This window comes from Carcharodon carcharias, chromosome 12, assembly GCF_017639515.1.
Source record: "Carcharodon carcharias isolate sCarCar2 chromosome 12, sCarCar2.pri, whole genome shotgun sequence".
In the NCBI taxonomy this organism is placed as follows: domain Eukaryota; kingdom Metazoa; phylum Chordata; class Chondrichthyes; order Lamniformes; family Lamnidae; genus Carcharodon; species Carcharodon carcharias.
In genome coordinates, this window is record NC_054478.1 from 85,859,228 (window position 1) to 85,870,662 (window position 11,435).

Sequence of the window (11,435 nt, forward strand, 5' to 3'; positions counted from 1 at the left end):
AATGCACACACCCAGAACAACAGGAGGAGTTTTTGTAAACTGTGGGGGTTTCATTTTATCTATATTTAGCTGGTGTGCAGCCACCTAGAAAAGGTTCATGCAGGTGTGTGCCAGATTCTCAATAAGCTGCCTTGATACGTTCATCCTGTGGCTTCCCAAACTCTTTGGACTTGTAGGCAGACTTTGGGAAGGTTACCATGAGACAAAGGATGCCCCCTTCAAGTTTGGTTGATGGCATCGAACAGAAATTTGTAGTGTAAGGGTGCTCGGCAAAGCAATGGTTAATGTCAGACTGAAGAACTGCACCACCCACAGTATGATGTAGAAAGACAGGAGACAGAGTTGTATGGACAGGCTTGAGTAAAAGTCAGCATTAAGTTAGAACAAAGAACAAAGAAAAATGCAACACAGGAACAGGCCCTTCGGCCCTCCAAGCCTGCGCCGATCACATTGCCTGTCAAACTAAAACATTTTGCACTTCCGGGGTCCTTATCCCTCAATTCCCATCCTATTCATGTATTTGTCAAGCTGCCTCTTAAACACCATTATTGTACCTGATTCCACCACCTCCTCTGGCAGCAAATTCCAGACACTCACTACCCTCTGCGTAAAAAACTTGCCCTGCACATCTCCTCTCACCTTAAATCTATGTCCCCTAGTAATTGACTCTTCCACCCTGGGAAAAAGCTGCTGACTATCTACTCTTTCCATGCCACTCATAATTTTGTAAACTTCTATCAAGTCGCCCCTCAATCTCCGTTGCTATAGTGAGAACAATCAGAGTTTCTCCAACCTCTCCTCATTGCTAATAACCTCCAGACGAGGCAGCATCCTGGTAAACATCCTCTGCACCCTCTCCAACACCTCCATATCCTTCTGGTAATGTGGCGACCAGAATTGCACGCAATATTCCAAGTGTGGCCTAACCAAGGTTCTATACAGCTGCAGCATGACTTCCCAGCTTTTATACTCAATACCCCTGTGGATGGTCCTTTTAGAATGCTGACATCTCTGTAAATGGTCACCTCACCAATTTCAAATTAGACACAGGAGTCAGTGTTACGGTCCTTTCGGATAAGGAACTGTGGCTGAAAGACTTCAGGCTTTGAACAACAGACACACCACTCTAAGGCCCTGGAGGAATCTGACTTCCAATCATAGGCACGATCCTAGAACCACTCTGGTATGGCGACAAGCAAATATTCAAAATTTTGCATGTCATCCAAAACCAATCCTTTTCTCTCTCAAGCAAGGATGCCTGTGTTGCACTTAACCTCCTCAAAATGGCAGAAGATGTCAAAACAACCTCTATTGTCAACTACACAGAACTGTAAGGTCCACCAGTGAAGAGACTCTCGAATGGACTTCTGCTCTGAATTGTCTTCATTCTTTGCAGAGCCGGTTTGTCCAAATCCGTTGCAGGCAGCAGAACCTCCCCTTTGGTCAGAGCAGCCAAACCTTCAGATAAGTACCACCATACTTCAAGCAGAAGACACACATGAGAATGACCAGCAATAGAACGATAAGCCACAACCTCAGGCTCCAACAGTTGCTGTCACACAACCTGGGAGCACTGTGGCAACAAAACTGACAGTTTCAGCAGAAGCACACAGCAGCAAAGCAATGCTGGAGCAGGCCCGGTGGGTGGGGGGGGGAGAGAGAGAGAGAGAAGTGTGGTGGTTGGGGAGTGGGTGAGACTTACCTCTCATGGCCCTGCTGCGCTTTACTCCTGCCACTCTGCTGGAGAGCAGCTTGGTATCAATGATGTGCTGTAAGGCTAAGGTTCATGGTTTGCCCCAGAAACATGACATTAGTAACATTTTTTCAAACCCATTCCTGCCCTTTGAGCCGGAATTCCTTGACAGTATGTTTTAATAAGTTAGCATGAATGTGAATTACTATTATTTTTGGCACATTGAGTTGCTTTTGTTTTTGCACTGCTCTGCTTTACTTTTTTAGCCAATCATTGAAGAGAATTATGCTTTTAAATTAAGCAATAAATGCCACTTCGAAGGGCACTCTGGGAACCCCTCCTGCAATAAGAATGAGAAGTTCCACAGAAGTGCATCTCATCTCATCTCATTAGATGCAGTCTGCCCCTGCTCAATCAAGGCCACTCAATAATTACTTGGACATGTCCATGGAGATATTAGTTGCTTTCACTGCACCAAAGAAAAAAATCTCAGAACTTACTCCTTGCAAAGGCAAAATAACATATGGCTTGGAACCAAACTTACTTATGGTAATGCAACAAATTATTTTCTTATTACTAAGGCACTTTGAAAACTTTATTTTAGAAGTTGAAAGTTTGTTACACATTCAAATCATTTCCATTGCAGTAGGAAGAAACAACTAACAAGTTAGCACTTAACAAAGAGAAGCACATGAACTACTTAAGTGATTTACTCCTGACTAAATTTTTGGATGACTAACAAAAATGTACATTTCAAAATTAAATTAAGCATTTCATTAAAGTTTTTACTATGACAATGATTGCTTTAAATAAGCAATGAGGTCAGCACGTTCACTTTTCTTCTTGATACCAGCAAACAGCATTTTTGTTCCAGGAATATATTTTTTGGGGTTCTCCAAATATTCCATTAGAGTGCTTTCTCCCCATATGATGCCTGCATATAAATTCAAATTTTACTTCAAGGACAAACAATACTGAAATGCAAGCAAAGTTGCAGTCTAAATTGCACTACCTTTATTCTTATTTGCATCAGTGTAGGCATATCCTGCAGCTGATCCGGTCTTACGCCCAAAAAGACCCCAGAGGTTTGGGCCAACCATATGTTTTCCATCTTTTTCAATTGTGTGGCACACAACACACTTCTGTACAAAGATTTTTTTTCCTTTCTCTGGATCACCCATTTAGACTCTAACATGATAAAAAGAAAAACATTAGGGATTGTACACGAACTGTAGTAACTTGCTGTCAAATTTCAAATGAATCGATTCAAAATATACTTCTGTAAATCATGAATAAAATCATATAAATTAATCTGAGGTTTTATTATTCATTTGCTACATTAATTTAACTTGGTAGGTAGGGCTAACTTTTCCTTGCTGAATGCCCCACACATGCCAATTTCCCAGGAAGAAAAAGTAGAAGTCCATTACATCCGGTCTCCACCCAATTTATGTTTGATAAGCATTCCCAGTTCCAGGTCAGACTTAGCCAGGGAAATTGCACAAGAAAAAAAGATTTTATTTGAAACAACTGGAAGTGACTTCAACCCGGCCTCCACATCAACTTCTTTCCCTAACATTGGTTATAACCCACGTGATAATATGGCACATATTAACTGTGTTCTCAGTTGCTGGGCTGTGCCTGAAATCAACTTTAGAAGGACAGGGAGCATCTTCCATTTGGAATGGAAAATTGACTTTTCGGGAGCGAGGAGACAAAATTGCCACTTTGTTGCTGCATTTGGCCAGTATCTTGACCAGGAACTTTTAAGGAGAGTTGGGTGTTGCATGGACTTTTTGGGTCCCATTATTCTCCCTTAGCACAATGGATATTTCATTTGGAGTCGACATGTGTTAGTAGGAAAAGGAGCTTTTAAATGCGAGGGAAGTGAAACTTCACTGCGGGGAGAGGGCTCCTAAACATCATTGATCTGCCAGCCAAGTTTATCAATTCAAAAGGAATTATCCGGAGCTGCCAGAACAGCAATGCCTTCAGAGGTTCTGATGCACCTGGGAAGATAATCTGCAACCCATCACAAGACTAAACATGGTGCTGTAAGTGACAGTGAAGGTAACAGTTGCCTTAAATTATTTCATCTCCAGCTCTTTCCAGTGGAGTTATTAGTTATACCACTCTCTTTACTGCAGATAGACATTGATAAAAATACTTGGAAAAACTCAGCAGGTCTGACAGCATCTGCGGAGAGGAACACAGTTAACGTTTCGAGTACGTATGATTCTTCAACAGAACTAAGGAAAAATAGAAAAGAGGTGAAATATAAGCTGATTTAAGGGGGGGTGGGACAAGTAGAGCCGGATAGAGGGCCAGTGATAGGTGGAGATAGCCAAAAGATGTCATAGACAAAAGGACAAAGAGGTGTTGAAGGTGGTGATATTATCTAAGGAATGTGCTAATAGGTGACATTAAGGGTAGAAAGCAGGACGAGCAAGGTACAGTTAGCCCTAGTGGGGGTGGGGTGGGGGGAAGGGATCGAAATAGGTTAAAAGGTAGAGATAAAACAATGGATGGAAATACATTTAAAAATAATGGAAATAAGTGGGAAAAGAAAAATCTATATAAATTATTGGAAAAAAGGTGGTGGGGATGGAGGAGAGAGTTCATGATCTAAAATTGTTGAACTCAATATTCAGTCCGGAAGGCTGTTATGTGCCTAGTTGGAAGATGAAGTGCTGTTCCTCCAGTTTGCGTTGAGCTTCACTGGAACATTGCAGCAGGCCAAGGATGGACATGTGGGCATGAGAGCAGGGTGAAGTGTTGAAGTGGCAAGTGACAGGGAGGTCTGGGTCATGCTTGCGGACAGACCGAAGGTGTTCCGCAAAGTGGTCACTCAGTCTGCGTTTGGTCTCTCCAATGTAGAGTAAACTGCATTAGGAGCAGCTAAGGCGGTACACTAAATTGAGAGAAGTGCAAGTGAAATGCTGCTTCACTTGAAAGGAGTGTTTGGGCCCTTGGATGGTGAGGAGAGGGGAAGGAAAGGGGCAGGTGTTGCACCTTCTGTGGTTGCATAGGAAGGTGCCATGGGAGGGGGTTGAGGTGTAGGGGTTGATGGAGGAGTGGACCAGGATGTCCCGAAAGGAACAATCCCAACGGAATGCCGCCGGCTTTGGGGGGGGGGGGGTTGAAGGGAAGATGTGTTTGGTGGTGGCATCATGCTAGACATTGATGTTTGATTTGTTTGTGAGAGCAAACCGATACGTGAGCAACAGGACAGAAGTCTAAGATTTTTAAAATGACAATTAATTTCTGGCTGTGTTTGCTGCCAATGCAGTGCATACACAATTTGCCTGTTTTACTCAGTTACGTCATGGAGAGGTATGACTTATGCATTGGCAAGGACTAAAGATGGTGCTGTTCAAATCATCACAGCTGGGAAGCTGAGTTTCGCAGTGAGTGGTTAATTAAAATTTCTTCCTTGTTGACTTGCCAGGCTCACGCTGTAATGTCAACACCTTCACATGTTCAAATTCAAAGATTCAGGTCATCAGCGAGCTGCAAGGATCGCTCTTTTTTCCATACCAGTTTAAGTTTTTCAAAGTTTTGATCCGATAAAGAAGCATATGTGCCTAAAGCACAGAGGGGAAATAGTGTGGAAATATTGCTTTATTCCAATGAGTTGCACGTGAAGCTAGAAGAAAAATGCCAATAACAGGTTAAGATGGCCACAGTAAGGCAAACTCACGACTGTTGATTCAGCTTTTTAGTCTTTGTCTGCAGAAGAACTTTTTATTCTTTCCCTTCACACTGTGTCTCTTGGTGGGGAGGAGCGGGTGACGAACCCCGTAAATACTGCCCAACAGTCCCCATGGACACCCCTTGCCTACTGACAGACTCCCCAGGAACCGCCGAATTTTTAAATCTGCACATGCGTGCTTCCTGACATTACCATGCCTGTGCAGCCCTGCGCGTGCCTCACGTGAGCATGCACAGATGTCTGCGCATGTGTGCCGTGATACTGGCAGGCTAGGCGCAGTGGAGTAACGTCACTAGATTTCCGCGCACGCGCAGACCAGAGGGCATGCACAGACCGCCATCTTGCATTGGCAGGAAACATTAGAGTTAATGTCACAGAAATGCACCATAGGCAAAGTGGAAGAAATTTTATTGTTACAATGTTCAGCTTCTGTGCGACCATTTTCACTGGATACTGCAGGTAAATTGAAGATTCTCCAACAGCATTCACTCATGATGCATTCATTTTATGGCAGTCCACTATGCACCGGCAATTGCAGATATCTAGGAAGTCAAGGGTTAGATCCGAAGAGACCACAGATATGCTCTACTGCTTTGGTTTCTGACTTTTCTGTGGCATGCCTATACACCAGCAGGCACAATTCCACCAGATCCATCAAGTACATCATAGGAATGCTAAAGCAGCATTTTAGGTGCATTGACAGGTCTAAGGGTATCAAATGTTCCTGATTTCCAGGTCTGAAATCACAATATTCAAATACATTGGCCTAGATTTCCTCATTGGGTATAATACCCAAACAGAAGTGAGGCAAGAAAGAGGAGCACCTTCCTGATTGTTAGACCACATATATTTCCTGAGTCATATCATTAGCATAGTCTTCAGGTTTTTCCAGCTATGAACATAAGATAGGAATGCTGTGATTTAGAACTTTCCTGTTGCGAGAGGAAATCACATTATGCTGCAAGATTTAAAGGCTTTCAACAGCTTAAAGGGGCACGGTTCTTTTATAAGGCAGTGCATTTCAAAGTTTGCAAAACACACAAAATTCTGAAATGTAGTAAACGATAGTAACAAACTTCAGGAGGAGAGAGACAGATTGGTAATATGGACAGAAACATTGCAGGTGAAATTTAATGCAAAGTATGAAATGATGCATTTTGAAAGGAAAAATAAGCAACATTACTAAATGGTAAAATTTTAAAGGGGTTGTAGGAACAGAGAAACCTGGTCATTCACATACACAAATCTTTGAAGTCGACTTGACAAATTAAGAAGGCTGTTAAAAAGCATAGGGGCTCTCCATGGCTTCATAGTCAAAGACATAGGGGGAACTTTTACAACACCCCCCACCACTGGCATATTTGCAGGCGGGTGTGCCTACATTATGTGATCTAGTCTCTGGAGTGGGACTTGAACCACAACCTTTTGAATCAGAAGTGAGAGTATTACCAACTGAACCACAGCACACACATCAGGTGCTGTGTGAAGAATACTCACAAACCCCCTCATCTTTTTCAGCAATGAGCTTATTTCCAGTCAGAGAATAATCACTGCCTTTAAAAAAAAGTCACAATGTATTATGTCACACTTACTGACGATGAAACTTCATCTCCAACCTTCTGGGCCTATTAAAATTCCTTTGCAGCTTTCTTGCAGAATAAAGAATATCTCCCATTTGGTATGACCTACAAACCTCGATACCATTGTCGCAGGTCTAAATCCAAATCATTGAACGCATATTACAACTGCACATAGCTCTTTGGATAATGTTGGTGTATCCCCCAGTTTTAGCCTGAAATGACACCACAGCATAAAAGTTAAAGCAGCTGTGATCTTTGCAGCAAAGCACTACCTGTCTAATGCCTGCCATTAGGTACTAGATTTACAAGGTTACAGTAGCAGTTTGTTTACACTAAAGACTGGCATCCGAATTTTTATTTCATCTTTCACGGGTGTGGACATCAGAGGCTATGTCAGCATTTATTGGCCCATCCCTAACTGCCCTTGAGAAGGTGGTGGGCAGCTGCATCCATGTGATATAGGTACATTCATAATGCTGTCAGGGAGATCACCTCCCTTCTCTCTCCATCAACCTGTGGAGCAAGTGGTTACTTGCCCTCAGTGACTACAACTTCTACTTTAGCTTCAACAGATCTCTCTATTTCAATGGCCTCCTGTCTTCCCTTAACTCCATCCTTCATATCAACAGGCCCACCCATAATTATGGCCACCCTCAAACTCACACAGCCTCTAAAATCTTGACTGGTTCTAACTGGTAATATAGCCTCACTGAATTTTATATTCTCCCTTCCTGTCCACACCAACCTCCAATCCCCCTTCACCCTGGAGGAAACTTCCCTCCGCAGCTTCCTCTTCAATTCAGTGTACCACTCAATGTAAAATGTCCACAGGTCACTGAAGGTGGCAACGCAGGTGGATAAAGTAGTCAGGGAGGCATATGGCAATGCTTGCCTTCATCAGCAGAGGTATTGAATATAAAAGCTGGGAAGTCATGCTGCAGCTGTATAGAACCTTGGTTAGGCCACACTTGGAGAATATAAAGAAAGTAGGAAGAAACTTAAGCAAGGAGTCAGGAGAGCTAAAAGGGGTCATGAAAAGTCATTGGCAACCAGGATTAAGGAAAATCCCAAGGCCTTTTATACATATGTAAAAAGCAAGAGGGTAGCCAGGGAAAGGGTAGCCCCACTCAGGGACAGAGGTGGGAATGTGTGTGTGGAGCCAGAAGAAATGGGAGAGATACTAAATGAGTACTTCTCATCAGTATTCAGCAAACAGAAGGACTTAGCAGTCGATTTGTCTAGGGAAGAGTGTGTAGAAAGCCTGGATCATGTTGAGATCAAAAAAGAAGTGTTAGGCATCTTGAAGAATATTAAGATGGCTAAATCCCCAGGGCCAGATGGGATCTACCCCAGAGTACTGAGGGAAGCAAGGGAGGAGATTGCTGTGGCCTTGACAGAAATCTTCGTATCCTCACTGGCTATGGGTGAGGTCCCAGAGGACTGGAGAATGGCCAATGTTGTTCCATTGCTTAAGAAGGGTAGCAGGGATAATCCAGGAAATTACAAGCCGGTGAGCCTTACGTCAGTGATAGGGAAGTTATTGGAGAAGATTCTACGTGACAGGACTTACTACCATTTGGAAGCAAATGGGCATATCAGTAAGAGGCAGCATTGTTTTAATGAAGGAGGGATCGTGTCTCACTAACTTGATCGAGTTTTTCGAGGAAGTAACAAAGATGATCGATGATGGAAGGGCAGTGGATGTTATCTACATGGATTTCAGTAAGGCCTTTGACAAGTTCCCTCATGGCAGACTGGTACAGAAGGTAAAGTCGCACAGGATCAGAGGTGAGCTGGCAAGATGGATACAGAATTGGCTTGGTCATAGAAGGCAGAGGATAGCAGTGGAAGGGTGCTTTTCTGAATGGAGAGCTGTGACTAGTGGTGTTCCACAGGGATCAGTGCTGGGACCTTTGCTGTTTGTCATATACATAATTGATTTGGAGGAAAATGTAACTGGGCTAACTAGTAAGTTTGCAGATGACACTAAGGTTGGAGGAGTTTCAGACAGTGAAGAGGATTATCAAAGGATAAATGGGATATAGATCGGTTGGAGACTTGGGCAGAGAAATGGCAGATGGAGTTTAATCCGGACAAATGCGAGGTAATGCATTTTGGAAGGTCTAATACAGGTAGGAATTATACAGTAAATGGCAGAACCCTTAAGTGCATCGATGGGCAGAGGGATCTGGGTATACATGTCCACAGGTCATGTGAAAGTGGCAACATAGGTGGATAATGTAGTCAGGAAGGCATGTGGCATGCTTGCCTTCATTGACAGGGGTAGTGAGTATAAACGCTGGGAAGTCATGCTGCAGTTGTATAGAACCTTGGTTAAGTCACACTTGGAATATTGCGTGCAATTCTGGTCGCCACATTACCAGAAGGATATGGAGGTGTTGGAGAGGGCGCAGAGGATGTTTACCAGGATGCTGCCTGGTCTGGAAGTTATTAGCTATGAAGAGAGGTTGGAGAAACTCAGATTGTTCTCACTAGAGCGATGGAGATTGAGGGGCGACTTGATAGAAGTTTACAAAATTATAAGTGGCATGGACAGAGTAGATAGTCAGAAGCTTTTTCCCAGGGTCGAAGAGTCAATTACTAGGGGACATAGATTTAAGGTGAGAGGAGAAATCTTTAGAGGAGATGTGTGGGGCAAGTTTTTTTACGCAGAGGGTAGTGAGTGTCTGGAATTCGCTGCCAGAGGAGGTGGTGGAAGCAGGTACGAAAGTGGTGTTTAAGAGGCAGCTTGACAAATACATGAATAGGATGGGAATAGAGGGATACGGACCCCGGAAGTGCAAAATGTTTTAGTTTGACAGGCAATAATGATCGGTGCAGGCTTGGATGGCTGAAGGGCCTGTTCCTGTGCTGTACTTTTCTTTGTTCTTGGTCAATTCCTCTTCCTCTGGTTCTCCAGTTATCATTACATTACAACTACTGTTGTCTTGTTATACCACTTGTGCTTCTGATACCCTTATCCACATCAAGTCATTCTCCACCTCCCACCCAGACCATTCTCAGGTACGAGCTTCCATTTTTGCAAACTCATGTCTGAAGTCCACAGATTCAAGTGTATCCAGCACATAACAAGTCTTCCCAACTACTGTCAGAGACCACATTGAGCATTACCACACTTCCTTCTCCATTGTCAAATCCTATTACTTAGTGGTCTTTCCTGGAGGCTAATGTTTTGGAAAATTGTTTACAATTCAATGTTGGGTACACTGACTCCATCAAAAACTCTACACCTTTTGCATCCAGCGCCTTGGTTGCAGCTCAGGCTGGACCAAGCTGTTCTCTTTGACAGGGTGGCAAGTTTTAAATCCCCGTCTAATTTCCTACTAAGCCTATTGACTTCCACTTATAAAACGTTGCTCACTCTATCCCCAACTTATCCCCATTGTCGCAGAAACTCTTATTCACAATTGCATCAATGTTAATGGTCACTCCTGAGTCATCGGATGATCGAAATCTCAAAGAGCCGGATTACTGATCACGACCGCTATTCCGTCAGCCGTACACACTTAGGAATGTGAAAAATACTCATCGATGTACTGGCAAGGGAGGGAAGTGCGGATCTGACGGCTACTTACCCTTCGAGATGCCTTCACCCCACCACCTCTCGTTCTCCACCTGATACAGGCGAGTTACAGCCGTTAACCACCCTCGCGCTCAAAAAGCAGCACGTAATGCGCAATCACGTGCCAGTCAGCCCCACCCCAGGAGAACCTGGGCAGCAACGTCACAATAGCAGCAGCTTGAGGCCACATTCATCCATCTCTGGCTCCAATAGCCAGCAACTTGCATAGAGACCTGTTATCAGAGAGGGACAGGTACATTTTAGAGGGTATCTGAATGGAGGAGAGGTAGCGATTAGGTTTAGAGAAGGAATTTCAGAGCATGGGCTGTAGCCAATTGAAGACATAGCCACCAATGGCGGGACAAAGAAACTTGGAGATGCAAATTGCTTAGAATTTGCATTGGTACGGATTTCTAGCGATTTCTGTGGTGAGAACTCAACCTGCAATTGATTGTAGTATAATGTATGGGGGATTCCCAGCATCAAGCTGCTGTGATGTCATCAAGCTGTCCAAGCAGCGAATCATAATTCTCACAGACAGCCAACCAGGAAATGAAAACAGTAATAATCGAATCACTTTTAAAGATTTTACACAGAAAAATAAATATTGGTACATGAATGAATGTAGAAACTGAAATATTATGAAATGTTTAAAGTTAATTATTTAAAAATCTAGTTTCATAAATAACAATTAATCATAATGGAGATAGTTAACAACATCCATGCATCTTTTACGGCCAGATCTGTTGTTCAGCAGTAGTTATTACTCAGAACACCTTTTAAGAAAAGTCAGACCCCTCTGAAAAATGCTGAACTTTTTATATGCTTTCTAACAGCGCTATAAATGCAGAGATGGGGATGTTCTCA

The 11,435-nt window shown here is 43.2% G+C and overlaps 1 protein-coding gene across 3 annotated transcripts; it reads right to left on the reverse strand.

The window, feature by feature from the left end:
* Positions 1-2,302: 2,302 nt before the first annotated feature.
* LOC121285035 (cytochrome c, somatic-like) lies at positions 2,303-10,711 on the reverse strand. 3 transcript variants are annotated; one of them, XM_041201155.1, is made up of 4 exons: positions 10,582-10,685; positions 6,998-7,197; positions 2,706-2,881; positions 2,304-2,627 (listed from the first exon to the last, which is right to left on the reverse strand). In XM_041201155.1, the coding sequence occupies exons 3-4, from the start codon at positions 2,872-2,874 to the stop codon at positions 2,482-2,484; spliced, it is 315 nt and encodes a 104-aa protein (XP_041057089.1). In that variant the 5' UTR covers positions 2,875-2,881; positions 6,998-7,197; positions 10,582-10,685; the 3' UTR covers positions 2,304-2,481. The 3 variants fall into 3 exon arrangements, with proteins under 3 accessions (XP_041057090.1, XP_041057089.1, XP_041057088.1); XM_041201156.1 differs by lacking the exons at positions 6,998-7,197; positions 10,582-10,685 and adding an exon at positions 5,394-5,516 and having other exon boundaries at positions 2,303-2,627; XM_041201154.1 differs by lacking the exon at positions 6,998-7,197 and having other exon boundaries at positions 2,306-2,627; positions 10,582-10,711.
* Positions 10,712-11,435: the final 724 nt, after the last annotated feature.